The sequence below is a fragment of the Anabrus simplex genome, chromosome 2, assembly GCF_040414725.1.
Source record: "Anabrus simplex isolate iqAnaSimp1 chromosome 2, ASM4041472v1, whole genome shotgun sequence".
Classification (NCBI taxonomy): domain Eukaryota; kingdom Metazoa; phylum Arthropoda; class Insecta; order Orthoptera; family Tettigoniidae; genus Anabrus; species Anabrus simplex.
In genome coordinates this window covers 1,066,716,263-1,066,740,756 of record NC_090266.1, presented here as the reverse complement: position 1 = coordinate 1,066,740,756, position 24,494 = coordinate 1,066,716,263, and the positions used below count along the sequence as shown (strand labels likewise).

The following is a 24,494-nucleotide window of genomic DNA, read 5'->3' as shown; positions in this document are numbered from 1 at the left end:
ATGTATTTGTATGCAATTAAACAGACGTTAATACAAGTAATTAAAAATAAGTCCAGTGATTTCCAAAACAGCACAAAAACACAGTTTTCATATATTTTTATTCTGAAATCGTTCATAGTTTTGATGTAATATTTTGCAAGACACGTACGCCATGTAATATCTGTACATAGAAAAAATCAAAGTAATAGCTTTAGTAGTTTTAAAGATATACAAAAAAACATGTTTATCTCAATATTTTGATGAGTGGACTTGTGCTGTTATGGAATTCAAGGCTTCAATTATTCTATGCTGAACATAAACACGAAACAAGTTCTCGTTGCTATCGCTTATTCTATCAACAAGCGGTCGCCTTAGTATCTACTGCAGTATTACTCGTCTGGCCTTCATTTGCAGCTGGAGGAATACTCGTAAAGCCTTAATCTAAATCAAAATCATCCTTGTAATTACTTAGGATCCAGCAAAATTCATGAACACATCACTCCTACTGCAGGTTGAATACTGCAGGGAAGCCACCCGACCAGGAAAGGACATGAAGTTAAGATATTCGTTGAGGAGGACCAGGCAAATTTATCGTACAAAATCATTAGGAACTATTTTTTTTTCCGCTATGGAAACGACATGTAAGATATTTACTTTAATAGGATATAACGACAGCAAATGTACGACGCACAGTTCAAATAATGATATATCATTGTCTGGCACTCAAGAGATTGATGTACAACTCTGCCATTTACTTGTTCTGAAAATGAGAATGCATTGAAATCCGTCTTCATGGCTGCCGAGGATAAGTTCGAACACCCGAATGCAAGCTGGATGATCCAGCGCAGTCCACAGGAACTTCCCTGAAGTTTGGCTCGGGGTAAAAAATGAAATAGTGTATGGCTTTTAGTGGCGGGAGATCCCAGGACGGGTTCGGCTCCCCAGGTGCAGGTCTTTTGATTTGACTCCCGTAGGCGACCTGCGCGTCATGATGAGGATGAAATGATGATGAAGACAACACATACACCCAGCCCCCGTGCCAGGGAAATTAACCAACGGTGGTTAAAATTCCCGACCCTGCCGGGAATCGAACTCGGGACCCCTGTGACCAAAGGCCAGCACGCTAACCATGGAGCCGGACACAGTGTGTGGTGAATAGCACAGCATGACTGAATGCAGTGACGGATTCTTAAAATGTACTATGTTATTTTGAATATGTTTCGGATAAATTATTTCAGGAATTACACGAAACGCTTCCTTAACAATAACTTATTATGAAGATAAAATAACAAACATAAAAACTCTCACTTCCTTTTAACAAAATATAAACCAATTATTTTACGAATAATATATTAATTTTAGTGCAATTATATATTTCTATTACAAAATAAATGAATAAATAAATAAATAAATAAATAAATAAATAAATAAATAAATAAATAAATAAAAGGGATATTTTCACGACTATTACCTCACTTAACTTTTTTCAGCTTTCCCAGCCATTTTGGAATTATGCGTTGCAGAAGGTTTAGGGTTATAATGCCACACAATACCTTATATATTTTCTTTTGGCGATAATTGTACCACATATCAAATATCCCGAACTTTCACCCTCTTGTTGCCCAGCTCCTTGGCTAAATGGTGAGCAAGGCAGCCTTCGATTCTCGGTGGAATCTGAGATTTTAATCTTAAATGGTTAATTCTCCTTGGCTCGGAGACTGAGTGTTTGTGCTGTCCCCAACGTCCCTGCATGTCACACATCACATACAACACTTTCCTCTCCTACAATAACACGCAATTTTCCCACACATGGCAGATGACACCGACCCTTGTCGGAGAGTCTGCCTAACAAGGACAGTATCTGGCTAGCAATAGCCACAGGAAGTGATCACCCATTTGCTGAAGGAAATACAGCACTTTTCTTCCCAAACTATCTCCAGACTCAATTTTCTAAGCCTCTCCTTTCGCATCGTTGTCTGCGCTCGAGTTCATATTGCAAGGTTAAAGGAACTTAAACTCAGCACTTCAGTTTAACCTGCGCATCGCCACAAAATTCTATTGCTGAGTCGCAGCAGTATGTCCTATGCCCTATTACAGCATCGTAGAAAAGCCCTCGATGGGCACGGCTGGCGTAGCCAACTCGTTCGGTAGTTATTGTGATGTCCATAGTAACAATAATTATTATGCGAGAATTTTTCTAGCTGCTCCGAGAATTGCTGTAAGGCATTAGCAGAGAGAATTAAAATCCACAGCCTGCTTCCAGTCACCCTAACGGGTCAGGAATGGAATGAATGAAGCTCTATACAGAGGCGAGGATAGGAATTGTGCTGGCTGCCGAAGCCTGTCGCACTCCTCTGGGGCATTGATTAAGGACTGACAGATGAAATGAAATGATATTGGAGAGTGTTGCTGGAACGAATGATGACAGGGAAAATCGGAGTACCCGGAGAAAAACCTGCCCCACCTCCGCTTTGTCTAGCACCAGTCTCACATGGAGTGACCGGGATTTGATCCACGGAACCCAGCGGTGAAAGGCCGATGCGCTGCCGCCTGAGACACGGAGATTAGCAGAGAGGTACAAATGGGGGACACAAGAGAGTGCCACGTTTGTCTAGATTCAAATTATGCGGGACTGAAGCGGATGAACCTGTATTGAAACATACCACTCTTCTGTTCTTGTTGTTCAGTTCCAAGAGTTTTGACACGAGCTTAAAATCTTAACAGAAGTGGCACCCGCTGGCACAAGTTGAGCTTGAACGAGGGGGAAATGTTAACTTCGCTGTTTACATCGAAGACTGTTTTTTTTTTTTTTTTTTTGTTTTTTTTTGTTGTTTTTTGTTTCTTGCTAGTTGCTTTACGTCGCACCGACACAGATAGATCTTATGGCGACGATGGGACGGGAAAGGGCTAGGAGTGGGAAGGAAGCGGCCGTGGCCTTAATTAAGGTACAGCCCCAGCATTTGCCTGGTGTGAAAATGGGAAACCACGGAAAACCATTTTCAGGGCTGCCGACAGTGGGGTTCGAACCTACTATCTCCCGAATACTGGATACTGGCCGCACTTAAGCGACTTCAGCTATCGAGCTCGGTCACACATCGAAGACTAGCCTAATAACTGTTATTATTTATTTACTTATTTTATATCAAGATCAAATCAAATTAGTTTGGGGGAAAACATGTGTCTTTCATCCTAACAATGGCTTGATACATGACGTTTCTAATGGGAGGAAGAAATACGTCTTTACTGATGGGAATTTAACAGTTCATCGATATAAAATTAAAGAAATATACACCGGGCGAGCTGGCCGTGTGGATAGGGGGGCGCAGCTGTGAGCTTGCATCCGGGAGATAGTGGGTTCGAATCCCACTGTCGGCAGCCCTGAAGATGGTTTTCCGTGGTTTCCCATTTTCACACCAGGCAAATGCTAGGGCTGTACCTTAATTAAGGCTACGGCCGTTTCCTTCCCGCTCCAAGGCATTTCCTATACCATCGTCGTCGTAAGATCTATTACTCGCGAAACTTTTAGTGATACCTGGACTCACTAGTGCTGAATCGGTAGACCTCGGCAATCTTCGAGATTCATATTGGCAACCTTTGAACACAAGCTATGAATCGCCGTGAGACATCTGACGTACATTTTACGTACTAATACTGTTGTTGTTTACACAGCAAAGCCAAAATATAGAATTCATGCTAGGAACAAAATTCGCATCGAGAAATTTTATATAATGTGTGTGTGACACAGTTGTTGGCTTAAGATAATAAAGGTTTAGAAAATTCCTATCGATCGATCATACTATCGATTCAACTCAGATTTCATTTCCATTCAGTTGGCACTATTACCGGAACCGGGCTAACTCCCTCCTTACTCCTCGCCCCCGTACAATGAAGTATCACTAAAAGTTTCACGAGTAATACCTGTGTTGGTGTGACGTAAAACAAGTTGTATAAAAAAGTCGCCACCTTCTTATTTGTGTGTCAATTTATCTGTCTCTGCTTTTGTGGTCTAAAATACAAATAATTGATTTTTTCTACCAAGATTCATCACATCATTAGCTGTTTCATTTGCTCTTAACATATCAGATTTTATCTATATAAGTACACAATATTCTTCTTGAAATTTTTCTGTTCGAAGTTTAGTGTCTCGTATGTCAATATGAATATCTCTGTTGTACCCTTGTAGATGTCTTCATCGTCGGCAATCCAGTCAGTGAGCTAGATACTTACTTACTCCTGCAGATCTCAGGCGTTTCCGGGTTCTGGTAGCTGTTCAGAGCATGGAAAATTTGAAGATAAAATTAAGTAAAATAAGTTGACGTCTCTTTTTTTGTTGCAACTGACTTTACGTCGCACCGACACAGATAGTTCTTGTGGCGACGATGAGACAGGAAAGGCCTAGGTTTGGGAAGGAAGCGGCCGTGGCCTTAATTAAGGTACAGCCACAGCATTTGCCTGGTGTGAAAATGGGAAACCACGGAAAACCATCTTCAGGGCCGCCGACAGTGGGGTTCGAACCCACTATCTCCCAGATGCAAGCTCACAGCTGCTCGCCCCTAACCGCACGGCCAACTCGCCCGGTAGTTGGTGTGTCTAAACTATTACTGGAAATCACTACGAATACCTCATAACCATACTGGAGAATTAAATCGAAGGACGGGTTCAAAATTTAAGGTTGATTATATCAGAGTAGTTGTCATATTAAGTGCCATGAATGTTTCAGGGCAGCAAGGACAAGGACGTGGGCATAAGCAGCATGGGAAGCAGCCCCAGCAAACAGCGTGGTCCCGTGGAAGTACGTCTACCGGGAACTGAACTCAGGTTCTATCCAGAGCAGCTGCGTCGTCTCAACCTCCTCCTCACCCGACTGGAGAGGGACACTCACGCAGGTCAGCACAGAAAGCTTTTCATGGGAAATGAGTTTGAGATTACAAGTAACAGAGCAACTTTTTTGTGTGTTTCTGCAATGAGAAGTTAATGCGAGGCTACTAGTTTAGAACAGAATTACATTTGCTTCAATCTGTGCTGAGAAGTGCATATGAGGCTACTAGTTTATAACAAAATAACACTCATTTGTATCTGTACTGAGAAATATATCTGAGGCTACTAGTTTGTAAAAAAATAACACTCATTATTATTTGTACTGAAAAGTGCATGCCTGTACTGATAAGTGTTTATGAGGCTACTAGTTTATGACAAAATAACACTCATTTTTATCTGTACTGAGAAGTGCATATGAGGCTACTAGTTTATGACAAAATAACACTCATTTTTATCTGTACTGAGAAGTGCATATAAGGCTTACTAGTTTATAACAGAATAACACTCATTTTTATCTGTACTGAGAAGTGCGTATGAGGCTACTAGTTTATAACAAAATAACACTCATTTTTATCTGTACTGAGAAGTGCATATAAAGCTACTAGTTTATAACAGAGTAACACTCATTTTTAACTGTACTGAGAAGTGCATATGAGGCTACTAGTTTATAATGGAATAACACTCATTTTATCTGTACTGAGAAGTGCATATGAGGCTACAAGTTTATAACAGAGTAACACTCATTTTTATCTGTTCTGAGAAGTGCATATAAGGCTACTAGTTTATAACAGAGTAACACTCATTTTTATCTGTACTGAGAAGTGCATATGAGGCTATTAGTTTATAACAGAGTAACACACATTTTTATCTGTACTAAGAAGTGCGTACGAGGCTAGCAGTAGTGGTGATTAAGGGGGTGAGGGGGGGGGGCTGTTGTCCGCCCCCACTTTTTGGAGAAAATGTTACATTTTCATTCGCATGTTAACGTGTGAATCTAGGAATTATAGGAATTATAAGCAATCAATTTATACAAGCCGTGTTGTGTTATCCGCCAATTCTTTCCTTTTTATTTTCATTATTAACAAAATTCTTAGCGGAAATACGCACAAAATGTCGTTCGCCCCGGGTTACCGATTTTTTTTTTTTTTTTTTTTTTGCTAGGGGCTTTACGTCGCACCGACACAGATAGGTCTTATGGCGACCTTGGGATAGGAAAGGCCTAGGAGTTGGAAGGAAGCGGCCGTGGCCTTAATTAAGGTACAGCCCCAGCATTTGCCTGGTGTGAAAATGGGAAACCACGGAAAACCATCTTCAGGGCTGCCGATAGTGGGATTCGAACCTACTATCTCCCGGATGCAAGCTCACAGCCGCGCGCCTCTACGCGCACGGCCAACTCGCCCGGTGGTTACCGATTTTTATAGCGCCACAGCAAGTAGTGGAGATTTCGCACGTGCTGTGTGGAAGGGTAGTAGGGGTATATATTTCTTTTTATCAAGGTCATGGACACTGAGGTATTATTGACCCGCTTGCCGCGGCATTCGTCAGTCTGGCATTCTCTTCAGTGTCTGTTAGTTTCTTAGTGTGTAGTCAAATACTAAATGATTTGAATTGTATATTCACGTCGTAATTCTATTTAATTGTAATAAATGCGTATTAATGCTCCTTTGGTGAAAGTTTTATTGTGTAGAATTGAATCAAATTCTTTTAAAAAAACTATTATTACCGCACTTACATTGGTAAACTGTCAACCTTTATCTCTCTCTCTAAATTCGCTCAGAAAGAATCAAAAAACTTACCATTTTATGGTTTGTTTCTTCAGTTTTAATGTACAACCCACCCGCACCCTGTCCTCTATATTCCACAACCCCGGGTACTGTTCTCTATATATCTTTGCCTCCGCACTTTTAACTCCCAATCGCTGCTACTGTAGTTTATAACGGAATAATACTCATCATTGCCTGCACTGTAAAGTGCAGAGAGCGCTCCCTCTCTTTCCCAGAACCTTTCTCTCAATAACGTAGCTCAGGAAGCTGGGATGATGTAGGGTCTAACCAAGAAATTTGACTGTCCTTTACCTCATCATCGTAAGTAGCTCTCTCTTACCTTTGGTTTCGTCAAGGACGCTGGCATTAGATCTCCTTTCCACCCAAGTTTCCTTGAATGAAGAAAGCAGACATCAATGCAAAACGTCGCACATACACGTACTGCAATTCGAATTACAGCCTTTCACAGGGAACTAATGACCATATAACTGATACATCACGCCTTATATTCGTAGAACATCTGAAATGGGACCCGCAACTGACTGTACAGTTCAATAATTTTGGATGATACACCAGAGATAATTCATGAAAATGTTCGTTTTTTTATTCGCTACTAGCAAGATACCCGTGCTTCGCTACGGTAATATACTGAAATTTATAATTGAATGCTTATCGTTTTATATACAACCCGCCGATATTCGTGATCTGACTCGTTTACTGAGAGATTACGGCAACGTTCCTCCCATTTTTCAATCTTTCTTTCCAGCAATTGATTTCGTATTTCCCGGGCTAGGTCCAGGTATTCCACCCGGTCAGTTGGGTTCCTAAATCTTAGCCATGCTTTCCTATAAGCATTTTTAATGTGGATCAAATCCTTGAGGAGATCCGGCGTGGTGTCCTCTTAGGTGCCTTGGCGGTACTAAACCGGCGGCCGGACAGCAATCGTAGTCATTACCCGTCCAGGACCCGTTTCCAGCACGGTCCGCACATGTTGACGGCGGTCCACGATATTATTATTATTATTATTATTATTATTATTATTATTATTATTATTATTGTTGTTGTTGTTATTATTAGGGTGGTTGAAATTAATTGAATTTAGGTATTATTATTATTATTATTATTATTATTATTATTATTATTATTGATGTTCTGGACCCCACAGCAATATGCAAGACCGCTACTTGGCGGTAAAATACATCTGCTGCCATTGTCATTGCTAACAATGTGACCAGCACCATTGTTGCGCGTAGGCAAGTGTGCGGAATTTCTGGCGATACGAATGACATACCTCCGTGTATTATTGACCTTATTATAGAGGTGAACAATTTGACGGCGAGAATCTACTCAATCTAAGAACGTTCTCCGAAGGAAAATGTGGCTGTTGAAAAAGAACGCAGGAAAGATAAAAAATGATCGGTTTATGATTAGAATAAGTACATCGCAAGTCTACAGCCTGTTTCCTATCATTCGACAGGATCAGTGATGGAATGAATAAAGCCCCATCTAGCGGCGACAATAGGAATTGTGCCGGCTGCCGAAGCTCCCTTCTGGGGCAATGATCGATGAGTGACAAATGAAATGAAATATTGGACAGTGTTGCTGGAATGAATGATGACAGGGAAAGCCGGAGTATCCGGAGAAAAACCTGTCCCGCCTCCATTTTGTCCAGCACGAATGTCACGTGGAGTGACCGGGATTTGAAACACGGAACCCAGCTGTGAGAGGCCGGCGCGCTGCCGACTGAGCAACGGAGGCTCCTTATAAGTACATTATGAACAGTAAAATCAATTGGTCTCACCTCCTTTTACACCCCACCGCCGTTAAGTTTATTTACCCCCACCCTCCAAAAAATTAAAAGAAGGCGTGTTTCTTTATGTTTAAAGGAGATTCCAAGTACCAAAGTTCACGTTTATTACCTTCAGTTTTGAGATATAAGTATCCCCTTAAAAATAATTCACGTTTTTAACTTCCTTCCACACTTCCCCCCCCCCCCCCCCTCCCTCACAAAGTGATATTAAAGCAAAAAATACTTGTTCCTTTAATAGTAAAGGATCTTCTAAATACCAATTATCACCACTCTAACCTCTTCAGTTTTTGATTTATGTGTCCTCATGAAAGGAATTCAAATCCTTTTCACTCCCCCCCCCCCCCAAGATTGTTTCCCCCCCCCCAAAAACGCGCTTTTCTTTGTTTTTAAAGGAGATCAAAATACCAATTTTCACGTCTGTAACAACTTTAGTTTTTATTAGATGTATGTATTCTCATACAATTAAGTCAATTAATTTTTTCTATCCTTTAACACTCCAAATCCCCTTCATTGGATTTTCCGAGAATACGTGTTTGTTTACTTTTAAAGCAGATTCCAAAAAAAATATCACGTGTGTAACATCTTCATTTTTGAGATATCAGTGGCCTAATTAAAAGAATTCAACACCATTTTCAGTCACTTTTACCCCAACCCCCCACCCCCCACTACCCAAGTTGTATTTCCGAAAACTAAAAATACACTTTTCTTTATTTTTAATAGGATAAAAAAATGACCATTTTTCACTTCTGTACATGTTATGTTTTTTAGATATACTGTAGAAATTCTCATTTTAAAATTTCACCCCATTTTAGTTCCTTTTAAATGGAGTTTCCAAAGACAAATCACCTATGTTTCTTTACACTTACAGGAGATTCCAAATACCCACTATTTACGTCTGTAACATTTTACGCTTCTCAGATATTCTGTAGATATAGTCTTTCAAAAAATTCACCCCAATTTGCCACTCCTGTTTAACCGCCATTAATTGAATTTTCCAAAAGCAAAAATACACGTGTTTCTATATTTTTAAAGGAGATCCCATTTACAAATTTTCAGTTCTGTAATATCTTCACTTTCTGGGATATATGTATCCTCATTAAAGGCATTCAACCCATTATTCACCCTTTTACACCCCTCCTATTGGGATTTAGAGAAAACAAAGAAATACGTGTTCCTTTATTTTTAAGGGAGATTCTAAACACCAATTTTTACATCTGTAAACGTTTAAAGTTTTAAGATGTAGACACACTCATTTTAAAAATTCACCCCCCTTTTCACCCCCCATTATTTGGATTTTCCAAAAACGAAAAAATACCTGTTTCCTTATTTTTAAAGTAGATCCCAAATACCAATTTTCAGGTCTGTAATATCTTCAGGTTATGAAATATAAGTAGCCTCATTAAAGGCATTCAACCTATTTTTCACCCTTTTTCACCCTTCCTATTAGGATTTTCCGAAAACAAAAAAGTGCGTGTTTCTTTATTTTTAAAGGAGATTTCTAAATACCAAATTTTACATCTATAAACTTTAAAAGTTTTGAGATATAGATACACTCATTTTTAAAATTTCATCCCCCTTTTCACCCCCCATTATTTGGATTTTCCCAAAACGAAAAAATACCTGTTTCTTTATTTTTTAAGTAGATCCCAAATACCAATTTTCAGGTCTGTAATATATTCAGTTTCTAAGATATAAGTATTCTCTTTAAAGGCATTCAACCCATTTTTCGCCCCTTTTCACCCCTCCTATTGGGATTTTCCGAAAACAAAAAAATACGTGTTCCTTTATTTTTAATGAAGATTCTAAATACCAATTTTTACATCTCTAAACTTTAAAACTTTTGAGATATAGATGCACTCATTTTAAAAATTCACCCCTCTTTTCACCCTCGCATTAATTGGATTTTCCAAAAACAAAAAAAATGTGTTTCTTTATTTCTGAAAGCGATCAAAAGTACCAATTTTGAGGTCTGTAATATCTTCAGTTTCTGAGATATATGTATTCTCTTTAAAGGCATTCAACACATTTTTCACCCCTTTTCACCCCTCCTATTGGGATTTTCCGAAAACAAAAAAATACGTGTTCCTTTATTTTTAATGAAGATTCTAAATACTAATTTTTACATCTCTAAATTTTAAAACTTTTGAGATATAGATGCACTCATTTTAAAAATTCACCCCCCCTTTCACCCTCGCATTAATTGGATTTTCCAAAAACAAAAAAATATGTTTTTCTTTATTTTTCACAGCGATCAAAAGTACCAATTTTGAGGTCTGTAATATCTTCAGTTTCTGAGATATAAGTAGCGTATCCGGATTAAAGGCATTCAACCCCCTTTTCACCCTTTTTTTACCCCTCCTATTGGGATTGTCTGAAAGCAAAAAAAAAAATACGTGTTTCCTTATTTTTAAAGAAGATTCTAAATACCAATTATCACATCTGTAAACTTTTGAAGTTTTGAGATATAGACACACTCATTTTAAAATTCCACCCCCCTTTTCACCCCCTTAGCGACGGAATATCCAAAAATCCTCTCTTAGCGAGCACCTACATCTTAATATGAATATATCCCCAAAATTTCATTTCTTTATGTCCAGTAGTTTTGGCTCGGCGATGATGAATCAGTCAGTCAGTCAGTCAGTCAGGACAAGCTAATTTATATATATAGATAATTTCCGTAACATGTTTTCTCTCTTGTCATGAGGTAACTTTAGCTGCTATGAAAGCTGGCAAGATAATGGAGGGTTATGACAGATTTATCAGTCCTCTATAATGTGCATCCTGGGTATGTTCCGCCGGTAATGGAGCGGGAATAACTGAATGACACTCACTTTTATCTGCATTGAGAAGTGCATATGAGGCTGCTAGTTTATAACAGAATAAAACTTTCATTTGCATAAGTGCCTATAAAGCTACTAGTATATAACAGGATGATACTCACTTTGAACTGCATTGAGAAACGGAGATGAGGCTACTACTGTACTGTAGTTTATACTGTAGAAGAATTACACTTCTCAATGCAGATAAATGTGAGCGTGACTGAGACTTAAACCTTAGATGCACAGCATTGCATATGTGCAAAGGAGAATTTACTTGCTTGTCACATCTGTTTTAAGATTTTACAAGTGTGCATTGACTTCTACATTGGAAACTCGATAGGTGTCGCTAGTGTGAAACAGTGACGTGTAAACTTGAAACAGTTGAGGTCAAACACATAGAATGTTGTTTACCTCCGAGCATTCATGAGCAATAACATCCCTAAGACGGAAATATGGTAGTAGCGACAATAATAGTACAGTTTTGTATATACAGGTGCGCAAAACTTTCAAAACTCTTAACAATTTGAGTGATCCACATTAACACGTATATATTTCTTTTTACAAACATTCGTTTAAACATTTTTCTGATAATAATGTATTACTTCTGGAATGAAAAATCATCATATCTGGATAACATAATAAATTTCGCATTTAATGATCAATATTTTCACGGGTTTAGAAGTTCATTGATTGATTGATTATATTGATATTAACATCCAGGTACATAGCTTCGCGTACAAAATACACTAGGAGGTATTTTATCTTACAGAGGTATGTTACAGTACAATAACCTACTCCAGTATGGAGTTTTATTCATTGACTAATCGGAAATATATTTAAACCCGATTATAAACTGTTCTATAAAACAATGATCAACATTTTTTCATGTTCATTTGAATCAAACCCCTAAATTTCACTCCCTGGTGGGTTGTTAGGTTTGTTAGTGACAGCAACGGCATATTGCATAATATAACGTTTTCAGGTGACTTTAGCTGAAAGATGATCTTAAACTCAATCACGTAGGAAGACTAAACCTAAATGTTATGCCATGATTTCATAGTTGTAAATGAAAAGCAGTAGCCATCAGACTTTTCAATGATCGTTCATCTTAATAGAGCTACAGATCTGAAACTTGCGACTTTGTGATCCTCTTCCCAAGATTTATTATGTGTGTTAATATGGTGCATCAGTTACCTTCAACCTTCTATATCAGCCCCAGTCGTTTACAGCGCATTGAGAACGTGAGTAATGTATGTACAGTTTTATCCTTTTTAGCACGTATAGCATACATTTCGCTACCCCAGGATTCTATAACTTGATTTATGTGCACTTCCAACTCCAGACATTGACAAACAAACATACAAACTCCATAGTGAAACAGTCCTGACGGGCCTTTGCCTACCAAGCGACGACTGCTCTGCCCGAAATCCTGCAGTTCACGAGGTGACGCGTGGTCAGCGAAACGAATCTTCTAGGCCGATATTCTTGGATTTCTAGATCGGGGCCACCACTTCAGCGTCAGGTAGCTCCTCAGTTGTAATTATGAAGGCTCAGTGGATCTCGAACCAGCTCCCAGATCAATGGAAATTATTTACCAGGCCGGGAATTGAACCTGGGACCTCTACGTGGGAGGGAGGTTCGCTACCCCTGCACCACGGGGCCGGCTTGCAGAGACTGACATTCATTCTTTAATTTACTTTTAAAACTTAAACGATATATCGTCCGGCTCCATGGCTAAATGATTAGCGTGCTGGCCTTTGGTCACAGGGGTCTCGGGATCGATTCCCGGCAGGGTAGGGAATTTTTACCTTAAATGGTTAATTTCGCTGGCGCGGGGGCTGGGTGTATGTGTCGTCTTCATCATCACTTCATCTTCATTACGACGCGCAGGTCAAAAGACCTGCATCTGGCGAGCCGAACTTGTCCTCGGACACTCCCGGCACTAAAAGCCATACGCCATTTCATTTCATTTCATTTCAACACTATATCGAGTCACATCCGCTGAATGACAAGTAATTCAAATTTAAAGTAAAAGTTATTATTTGTTAATTTTTTAGGTAGACCGACACTAGGAAACTCATCGGAAAATTATTTTCAACAACAAACTGTAACTATTTTTATTATAATTTAAAAATTCCTTCCTTGATTTTGTTAAATATAATCTTGACTTTCATGCACTAATAGGTCAGTTCAATATCATACTAATTGTTTAAAAAAGGAAAAGATAATTTACGTCCATATCGAGGTTCACCTCAGCAGAGAAGTCTTCCTGTTGACAGAAGAACGTGCTGAGGGCATCAGGTCTCGCAGCGCCGTCACGGTGGTGGTTGAACGGCTTGTCCAGAGGCTACTGAGTGGCGCAGGCACCATTGACCGGAGATTCGCTTCCAAGTTCCTGGCTACACTTGACAGCATCTCGCAGCGTAATAAGGTCAGTCAGTAACCAATGTTACCTTGGAATTGTAAAGGCTAGGTCACACTTGGCGATTTTGTAGCAGCGAGTCGGCTAGCAGTGAGAACTCGCTGGTTAAATCGCTCGGTGTCATTACAAAAGTCGCAATTCGCCGTACGTCCAGCGAGAAGACAAATAGCTGCGAGAAAAGTTGAACATGTTCAACTCTTTTCGCTGCTAGGTAGTCACGTGATCGACACGCAGTGACTCATCGCATTGCGTCACAGCATAATCGCCGATACGGGAAAAGCACAGTATCGAGACGTTAGCTGAAAACTCCTTATTAACATACTGTTCATTGTTATATGCATAATTATAGAGATACACTTATGTTGATATTAGTTAAAAATGAGTAATATAAAGTGGCCAGGTAAATAAACTCGTGTCCTCATCCCGAGGTAGTGCAGCTCTTTTCAGGCACACCCCCAATGGAGGTGAAGCTGGGTTCACACGGTGCGAGTGGACTCGGAGCGAGTGGACTAGCATGATGCGTGCGCATCTTCTGGCCAGCTACTCGCATGTAATGGGTGTTCACACGACGTTGTACTCGCGTCTGAATTAAGATGGCGGACCTCGTAAGCTGTTGCTGATATGTTAATTGTCGAGTTAGTAAACAGTGTTGGAAAAATAAATAGAAAGGAAAATATAATGTGAGCGCGAGAGTGGATTGCATGACGCAGGGCATTCGGTGCGTCGACACATTTTTACGTGAAGTTCTAGAGGGGGATGAAAACACATTTAAAAATCACTTACGACTCACAGCTATCCAGTTCGATCAACTTCTACAGATGATTAAAGTACAAATACAGAAATGCAACACAAATATGAGAGCGGCTTCAACTGCCTGTCTGAAACTCCAGGTTACACTACGGTACTTGGCGACTTGTGACTGTCTCAGATCTTTGGAATCTTTATATCGAGTTCCAAAGACTACAATATCCACGTTTGTGTCGGCTGTGATGGATCCGATCTATAATGCACTGAAAGAATGCATCATAGTGTGTTCGCATGTATTAGTTATTAAGTGTCAAAGAATATAATACACTGTTAAACATTCACTCAGCCCCGTAATATTGAGTGGTTTACAATGTAGGTATTATATTCTTTGACCCTTTAATAAATGATAGACGACAACGGAGTAATAAATAAATATCGGTAAATAAATGAATAAATAAATAAATAAATAAATAAACAAACAAATAAATAAATAAATAAATAAATAAATATCACACTCTTATCAAGTTGGTGAAATTGCTTCTCGTATTCATTACTCCATTCAGGAATCTATCAGCGATGTTAAACAATTACATTGTCGGTGAATCAATTTATTCGGGTGATGTGCCTGACTTCTTGGATTTCTTAATTTTTAATAGTAGTTCTCTGTACGTGCTACGAATGTTTTTAGTTTTTGTTGATTTCTTCGACGCCTACCACAGGAATATTCATTTTTTCAGCAATCCGTAGCAACGCTGAATCCCTGGCATCTTTTATTTTATAACTGGGAAACCTAGCATTCCACGACACTTCTTCAGATTCGTACAATTGCACAAGTATTATTGTCTGCGTATCGCTCCACTTCCTTCCTTGCACCGTCTTCAAGCTTTCCGCCATCTTGAATTTGCTACTCGCTTGTAGAAAGTTGGGCACGGTCCGAGTTGACTCGCTTCTCTCAAACTCAGGCAACTGGACTCGCATGAACTGTTCACATGATGCGAGTGGCGGGCCAAACATGCGCACTCATCATGCGAGTCCACTCGCTCCGAGTCTACTCGCACCGTGTGAACCCAGCTTGAACTACATGTACCATTTCAACCACATACCAGCTCTCCTGTCATTCTTAAATATCTGGCACCCAGCTCGATAGCTGCAGTCGCTTAAGTGCGGCCAGTATCCAGTATTCGGGAGATATTAGGTTCGAACCCCACTGTCGGCAGCCCTGAAAATGGTTTTCCGTGGTTTCCCATTTTCACACCAGGCAAATGCTGGGGCTGTACCTTAATTAAGGCCATGGCCGCTTCCTTCCCACTCCTAGCCCTTTCCTGTCCCATCGTCGCCGTAAGACCTATCTGTGTCGGTGCGACGTAAAACAACTAGCAAAAAAAAATCTGGCAGTACCGGGAATCGAAACCGGGACTCCGAGAACGGCAGCTAATAACACTAACCGTTACGCTACAGAGGCGGACAAGTGGTCAGTTTATCAGATAATAACATTTCTGGAGGTTTTACGGAAGTATGAGGCCCTGCGAAACGCTTCGACCTGTGATTACATGAAGAGAGGTCGTAGACACAGTGCTTATAATGATCAGTGAATTACACGTGTGGGACTTGACGTTACGCTAGATGAGGTCAAGAAAAAGACAAGAACCTAAAAGACGCATACAGAGCAGAGATTAATAAAATTAAGGAATCTTCGAAATCTGCTGAGATCCAACAGACGACATTATTAAAATACACCACAAAAATTACATAGAAACCAAGAAAACTAGTCTACTGAAACACAGAAACAGAATGTTATAGCTGCGTGTACGTCTACGTCTATATACTACCCCGCTCAATGTGACAGAAATACTCTTAGCGATTTTACTATCAGCGAGAACTCGCAGCTAGAACTCTAGATCTGAGCTTGCATCCGGGAGATAGTAGGTTCGAATCCCACTATCGGCAGCCCTGAAGATGGTTTTCCGTGGTTTCCCATTTTCACACCAGGCAAATGCTGGGGCTGTACCCTAATTAAGGCGACGGCCGCTTCCTTCCAACTCCTAGGCCTTTCCTATCCCATCGTCGCCATAAGACCTATCTGTGTCGGTGCGACGTAAAGCCCCTAGCAAAAAAAAACAAAAAAAAAAGAACTCTAGATCATTCCATGTTAAGAAAAGAATATTGCTCTTACATACCCACAAGGAGTGAGCACACCCCTTTTAAGGCACCCATAATTCCTCGTGATTAAGGAATATTATAATGCACTTTACATTGAATTATGAAAGAGAAAGGATGAGGCATTTGTTTGCCCTTGAGTTATTAAAATAACTACTTATCACTCTCTATTTCATAAATGCATTCGCAGGGGGGAAGCACAATGACGGGAACAGCCATCACATTGTTGCCTTCCTTCATTTTCCTTCTGAGTTACTCTAGTACATGTTATGCTGTGAATCGCCGGCAGCTTGTCACTGTTGAAAATAAGTTATCTATTTATTTGTGAGTGTGTTCTACAATTCTTGTACTGTACAGCAGTTGTTACTGAAGATTTTGATGCTGTGCTGTGCAGGGATACATCACGGCATGATTTGTACCTACTGATAAAGAAATTCGCTATGATTTTTATCTGTGCTTGGGTTTGTTATTTAGCTGTTTTGTCTTAAGCGCATTATACTTTTACCACTTGTAGCACTTTCTTACAAGTACATTTACCTCTCATCATTCTTTTCGTGAGGCAATACTACGGCACAGTAGTACCCGGCGTTGCCTGGACCAGTACATTAAATGTGATTAACTGAATACTCCACCCCCGAACCTATAAAAATTATATGTTGTCTACTTTTCCCCCAATTCCCCTTGAATTTAAAGACTGAGTTTTGTATGTGCAATATTTTACCATTGTTGATTTAAAAACCTAAATAATCCCCCTCTGAAACCCCTGTACCCCAGATTTCATAAAATAATTTTCAGCTTTTTATCTTGAAATCAAATACTGAGTTTCACAAAAGTTTGCCACTGTTTTCCCATTAAGTTATGAAAACCAAAATGAGCCCCTCTAAGGCCCCCGTCCCATTGAATCCATAAAAATAATTTTCAGCTTAATTTCTTCTCCCTTTTACCTTAAAATTAAATATTGAGTTTCCCAAGTGTTTGTGCCGCTGTTTTCCCGTGATACTGTTGAGCAGAGCAGTTCGATATGGCAACCTTGTTGTCATAAGAGCAATACTGTTTTCTTGACATGGAATGATCTATAGCAACGAAAATATCGCCAAGTGTGACCTAGCCTTAATAGTAGGTTGCTTTCAACCCGCATCGTCTATGAGCTGCCCAAAATGAGTTGGCATAATTCAACCACATTCTCCTCGAGAGTTTCCCTGAACAAAATTTCAAGACATTTTGACTTACTCAGAAAAACTAGCAGGCAAATAAAAGCTCGTGGATTTTTGAGTCATTGTTTAATAGAGAACAATCCAGATTGCATGGTTGTTGTTTGAGTCATCAGTCCATAGACTGGTTTGATGCAGCTTTCATGCCACCCTATCCTGTGCTAACCTTCTCATTTCTAGGTAACTGTTGCATCCTACATCTGCTCTAATCTGCTTGTTATATTCATACCTTGGTCTATCCCTAACGTTCTTACCATCAACGCTTTCCTCAAAAACCAATTGCACAAGTTCTGGGTGTATTAAGATGTGTCCTATCATTCTACTTTAGCCAAATCGATCTCCTCTCACCAATTCTATTCAGTATCTCTTTATTCGTGCTTCGATCTGTCCATCTCACCATCAGCATTCTGGTAACTGCTTGTAAATAATGATCTTCGTATTCTTACTTTTATTATCCAAGCTTGATTTCGTTTATTGTGTCACTTTATCTTCTGATGTCCGACTCGTTGGCTGAATGGTCAGCGTACTGGCCTTCGGTTCAGAGGGTCCCGGGTTCGATTCCCGGCCGGGTCAGGGATTTTAACCTTCATTGGCTAATTCCAATGACCCGGGGGCTGGGTGTTTGTGCTGTCCCCAACATCCCTGACATCGCACACCACACAACACTATCCTCTACTACAATAACACGCAGTTACCTACCCTTGGCAGATGCCGCCCACCCTCATCGGAGGGTTTGCCTTACAAGGGCTGAACTCGGCTAGAAATAGTCACACGAAATTAATTATATCTTCTGGTCTTGCAAAGGGTCATTATTTCCACGATATTGAAGGCTGCCTAGCCCAGGTGACTGAGGCACGCATGGTTCACTTGGAAAGAACCGACTTCGATTCTTCATTAGGAATTTCAGTAATTTCGAAATGAAAATTCCACTTCTAGAGAATTACAAGGTGTACAACTTTGCTTCCGCCGTTTGCCGATGGATGGCGACAACGGTACGTAGCGGTCGAACGAAACAGATCGCAGACGTCAGGCAGTTAGCTTGGACCTCGGTCAACATAACCCCATTCAAACTTAGTAGATGTGTGTCTGCATCATAACGTTGTTCTCGATTGAGCATGGCAGTGTACGAGCCAAATTCTTGGCCTTTGCGGGAGGTGTTACTGTTTTGTTTCAATATGAAGAAAACAGCGGCTGAGTCTCATTGAATGCTCTCACGTACGTATGGAGAGGACGCTATTAGTGGAAGAACGTGTCGTGAGTGGTTTCAACGCTTCAAGAACGGTGATTTTAACGTCGAAGACCGGCATAGTGGTGGAAGAGAGAAAGTTTTCGGAGATGCAGAATTGGAGACATTGCTGAGTGAAGACTCGTGTCAAACTCGAGAAGAATTGGCACGATCAGTGGGAGTGACACAGCAAGCCATTTCAAAACGTCTCAAGACCATGGGCATGATTCAGAAAGAATGAACTTGGGTCCCGTATGAGTTGAAACCAAGAGATGTTGAACGGGGACGAAAAATGGGTTCATTACGATAACCCTAAACGCAAAAAACATGGGGATATCCCGGCCATGCTTCAACGTCGACGGCAACCGAATATTCACGGCTCCAAGATCATGGTCTGCATTTAGTGGGACCAGCTCGGCGTCGTGTACTATGAGGTGTTAAAACTCGGTGAAACAATCACAGGTGCTCCTTATCGAACGCAATTAATGCGTTTGAGCAGAGCATTGAAAGACAAACGACCGCAATACAGCGAGAGGCACGATAAAGTGATTTTGCAACACGACAAGGCTCGACCCCACGTTGCAAAGGAGGTCAAAACATACCTGGGAATGTTAAAATGGGACGTCCTACCCCACCCGCCGTATTTTCCAGACATTGCTCCATCTGATTATCACCTGTTTCGATCAATGGCACATGGCCTGACCGACACTTCCGATCTCATGAAGAAGTCACAAATTGGATCGATTCGTGGATCGCTTCAAAAGATGAACAATTTTTTCGGCACGGGATTCGAGCACTGCCCGAAAGATGGGAGAAAGTCGTGGCCAGCGATGGACTTTACTTTGAATGATACATGTGTAAGTAATTGTTTCATTAAAGCCTCCAATGTTGGGGACAAAGTGGTGGAAGCAAAGTTGTACACCTTGTTCATGACTTGAGGTTCACTTCACCGTCAACAGAAAGGAGTATCAGTTTGATACCAACTAACTACTCTTCCCTACTTACTGCCGAGGTTACGACTATCGGGTATTGGGCTTCCATAGCCTGAAATTTAGAAGGATTTAATTTATTTGGTGATAATTGCCTTTTAATTCATTGTAATGTGTTATTCTCTAAATAATCCTGCTGAAGCTGTAAGAGGTGTTTCCGCTATCTTACAGATAATTTTACTTGCTTACCGTCCTTCCAATTGCCATAGACTTTTAGACACCCCGAGTTGACAAGATATTTTCCCACACCGTGTACCTTAACGTCAACGACTCGAAGTTGTTGCATTCAAACATAAATGTTAAATAGTTTTTCTTCCGGGTTTATAGTGTTGTTGTTTCCTGTACATTCCGTACAGTTTGCCGACCTTTCGAATACATTGCAGTATTCTTTGTCAAGGCGACTGAAATACCCCTACTCGATCCGAGGTAATCAGTCTGAAAGGCAGCAATCACACTGTAGGCAAACTGTACGTTGTGTACAGGAAACAACACGGCTCAACCCGGAAGAAACTACGTAAATAACTCTACACACCGTGGAGGATTCACTTCTAAGATACAAATCTTATAGACTTCAACCAGACTCGAGCTCGCTATGATCGAAACGGAAGAACATCTTATACACGTATATTTTGTATAATTTTTCGGAAATCGAACGGTGAAAATTCAAATGTACCTCGTAAGTATGGTATATAAACTATCATTGTAGCAGATTTAGACTACCGGGCGAGTCAGCCGTGCGGTTAGGGGAGCGCAGCTGTGAGCTTGCATTCGGGAGATAGTGGGTTCGAACCCCACTGTCGGCAGACTTGAAAATGGTTTTCCGTGGTTTCCCATTTTCACACCAGGCACATTCTGGGGCTGTACCTTAATTAACGCCACGGCAACTTCCTTCCACTCCTAGCCCTTTCCTATCCCCTCGTCGCCATATTGTCCTATCTGTGTTGGTACGAGGTAAAGCAAGTTGTAAAAAAGTCAGCAGGTCACTTTTGTGTGACATGAAGCGAACAGATTGAAGTTAACTTTTCCCAAGGATTGAGACTTACACTTCGTTACAAGTTTTCGCTCTCCCATTGTTCACAGTGTTGCATTTTGTAACGTGCCATCTTGTGTAAACATGCACTGGAAGTAAACGGCACTATATCCACCTTTCACGAAAATGGGATTTTGACATATGTTTCCTGTATTTTCTGCCCTCTTTTGCCGGGGTGCAAAACACTATCTCCTGCGCCCAATAATAAGTGGGTTAGTTAGTTTAAGGTAAAGGGCGTTAAAAGTCGAAAAATATTTATATTACTTATTTTGTAAAAACGTTTACAAAGCTTTTCTTTAATGAAACACTGAGAAAGATTGTTTAGCTCTCGTGTAAAAATATATATTTTCTACATAGTGCCTTTTACATCCGGGGCACAGAAATTAACTGAAGCCACAGCCTCATGTAGGTATTCAAAATATTTTTCTAGACCGCAACAAGGTTCCAGTATCTGGTGCGACTTGATGCTCTGTCGTGTCCCCCTCTGTATCCAGACACCTTACAACCTACCTGCCGCCTGGTGGAGGGTGTTGGAGGTGATGGAATACCTCAAGGTTTCGCCAAGATCAGAATTCAAGGGGAAAGTGCTGATGAGTGGGCCGAGTTCATCAACCCTGCCGGATTTCTCAGAAGGTAAGCATCATCATCATCATCATCATCATCATCATCATCATCTTATTCTTATTCCTCCTCCTCCTCCTCACAGAAGGCTGATGACCATCATGCAGTAATTATATTCCCACAGATGGCCAAGCTTTCTTTCTATGCTTAGATGTATCTTGCTGTATTTCTCACTTCAGAAAATTTAACCAAAATACCTAAACCAAACTCTGTCTTGTGAATGCCCTGATATTTGCTATTGCCACGTATGACACGGTAACATTAACCACTGAGAAAGCAGGTAGGAATAAAATCGAAGCCTCTGAAATGCAAAGCTATCACCGTGTTCTGTGAATATCACTGACCGTAGGCCGTACAGATATGTTCTGAGCATGGGCGCCCATATGACAGTTTGTTGGAGGGGGGGGGGGGAGCTAGACGTCAGGGTATGTAGTATTTTTAACATTTTGGAAGATGAATGGCGACTTGTATTCCGCGGTAGAATAACACCAACTGTATCCTCTGCCTGTTGGTGGGGGGCGGTACTAGCATTTCTACGTAATACCGACTTTTAAATAATTTTCTTGAAAGAAAAACACCTGAGTACATTAGATTTTTGCCTTTCCCTGAGAGCTGGAGGGGGCCGCGCCCCCCCCCCCCTTTGTCCCGGAGCATGGGCGCCCTTGGTTCTGAGAGAGCTTCAAGGCCAATAAGCTCATCAGAAGAACAGACGATGTATATCAGAGTTATTTGACCATATCTCATGAAGACACGGTGTCATGCAAAACACGGTGGTGTAAGGGAAAGTAGGAGGAAAGCTCCATGTGTGGATGTCCCTCCACATGTGAGGTGACACAGATGGCACAGAATTGGAAGAGAATGACGTTTACTCTCCATGATATTCCACCATACACTGTCAAACGTTAAGCAATACCACCCTTCGACACTAACCAGATTTATGACTGTCTACACGCGCCTCTGCTGTGACCAGTAGCAGATCGGGCTTGACCAATAGCATGCTTGCTTTGTCAGTGATAGTCCACGTGAAGTACTTCAAAAGCGTACCGGGCTGGAGCCGGCTCGCTTGTCAGGTTTCCACTGTTGTACAGTTGCACACAGTTGTGTCCAGTCCCACTGCTTACTCTCAGTGGCTATATAGTTTAGAGTTGACAACGCTGTGTCTCGAGCTGTGTAAATCCTGGTACTCCGCGGACAAGAAATGTAAACACAGCCGGGCAGCTAGGCTTCAAAAGCTTGCCGGTCGTTAACGAGGAAATTGCAAGAACTGCACTGTTGTGCAAAACTTACGGACGAAAGTAACTTTCGCATGTTGTGTCACTGCCAAGTAAAATAGGTAGATAAAATTTAGACAGGAAGAACTAATAGAGTATGGTACAGTAGGCAGCTGAAAGGAAAACGAGATGAGATGAACAGAAATGACACTTTTATACAGAGACAACAACTTACACGTAAGTCACTGGGACTCACGATGGTCCCCTGGACACCACAAAAGAAGGGACATGGTTCTTAAAAGGGTGTGTGATCACCACGGAGAGCGATGCACGCTCTGCAAGGTTTTCCCATACTAGCCACTAGATTGGTAAGGAGTTCTTGTGGTAGGGCGTTCCATTCACCAGCGTGGTTGACAACTGCTGGATGGTCGTTGGTGCATGTGGACGTGTTGCAATACGTCTGCCCAACATGTGCTCGATGGGATTTAAGTCTGGGGAACGGGCAGGACAGTCCATTCTCCGAACATCCTCTCGTTCCAAGAGCGCACCCCCCCCGCCCCAACCTGTACTGTTCAATGCAGTCGTACATTGTCACCTGTAAAAATGAAGTCAAGGCCGAATGCCCCCCTAAAAAGACGCATGTGGGGACGGAGTACACAGTCACAATAACGTTGACCGTTGAGTGTACCCCGTTCATAGATTTGGAGGTCGGTACGCCCATGGAACATTATGCATCCCCACACCTTAACACTTGGACCACCAAAATCATCATGTTCGACTATGTTCCTGGATGCATTACGTGTTCCCACCTCTCACCAGATGAGGGTACGTCTAGAATCACTATTCAGACTGAACATGCTCTCATCTGAGGAGAGCACACGACCCCACTTCTCGTCGGTCCAGACCTGATGCTCTTTGCACCATCGCAAACGGTGCTGCCGATGTGTGGGTGTCAACGGAACAATACATGATGGTCGTCGGATAAACAGACCACCCTCTGCAGTGGCCGTGCCACTGTGGAGCGTGAGATTGGGTGCCTTGCAGTCCTGTGACGGTTGCAACTGTACCCACTGTTTGACGTGAGTCTCTTCTTGCCTGTTGCACAATGTAGCGGTCATCTGCTGCTGTAGTTGACCGTGGTCGACCTACTTCTCTCCTTCGGGCAGCAGTGCCTGTGGTTCGCAGAAGATTCTGAAGTACCGGAAATTGAGCTTGCTGGTTGATCACACAACTCTGCTTTAGTCACCCTTATGAGCATTTTCTCCAACGGTTTGAAATCTTTACTCGTACCACTGACTCTAACAATCCGACGGCCCAGCAAGCATCCATCCACCGTAGAAGTAACTAGCCTATTCCTGTTGTTGACTTTAATGAGATTAATTTTGTTGAATATTCACAATCAGCTTTCAGGGGAAGGAGTGACAAAACATAAAGTGCAAATTCTGATGTGCGGGAAACTTACATTCATCAACCGTGTTTTTCACCTCCTGCAGCTTAGCCCAAAATTAATCTACATCAGAACAGACTTTAATGTCATCGATGACATTGAAAAAGGGTAAATTCCTCCAGTCATCGTCATTCTGCTGAAGGCAAATGCTATGATCCACTGATTATAGTACAGCGCGAGACCGTGAAGTAACTCAGAAAGGTAAGAGCCTGTTCTTAGTAAATTCCCTTTGGGAATCTCATTAT

General features: G+C 41.2%; 1 protein-coding gene across 1 annotated transcript in view; it reads left to right on the top strand.

Moving 5' to 3' along the window:
• The first annotated feature begins 20,051 nt into the window (after nucleotides 1-20,051).
• Nucleotides 20,052-24,494, top strand: part of LOC136863776 (uncharacterized) — a 66,013-nt gene continuing 61,570 nt past the window's right edge. The window contains exons 1-2 of the mRNA XM_068226084.1: nucleotides 20,052-20,084; nucleotides 21,401-21,603. Coding sequence (XP_068082185.1) covers nucleotides 20,052-20,084; nucleotides 21,401-21,603 — 236 coding nt within the window. The remainder of the gene's footprint in view (nucleotides 20,085-21,400; nucleotides 21,604-24,494) is intronic.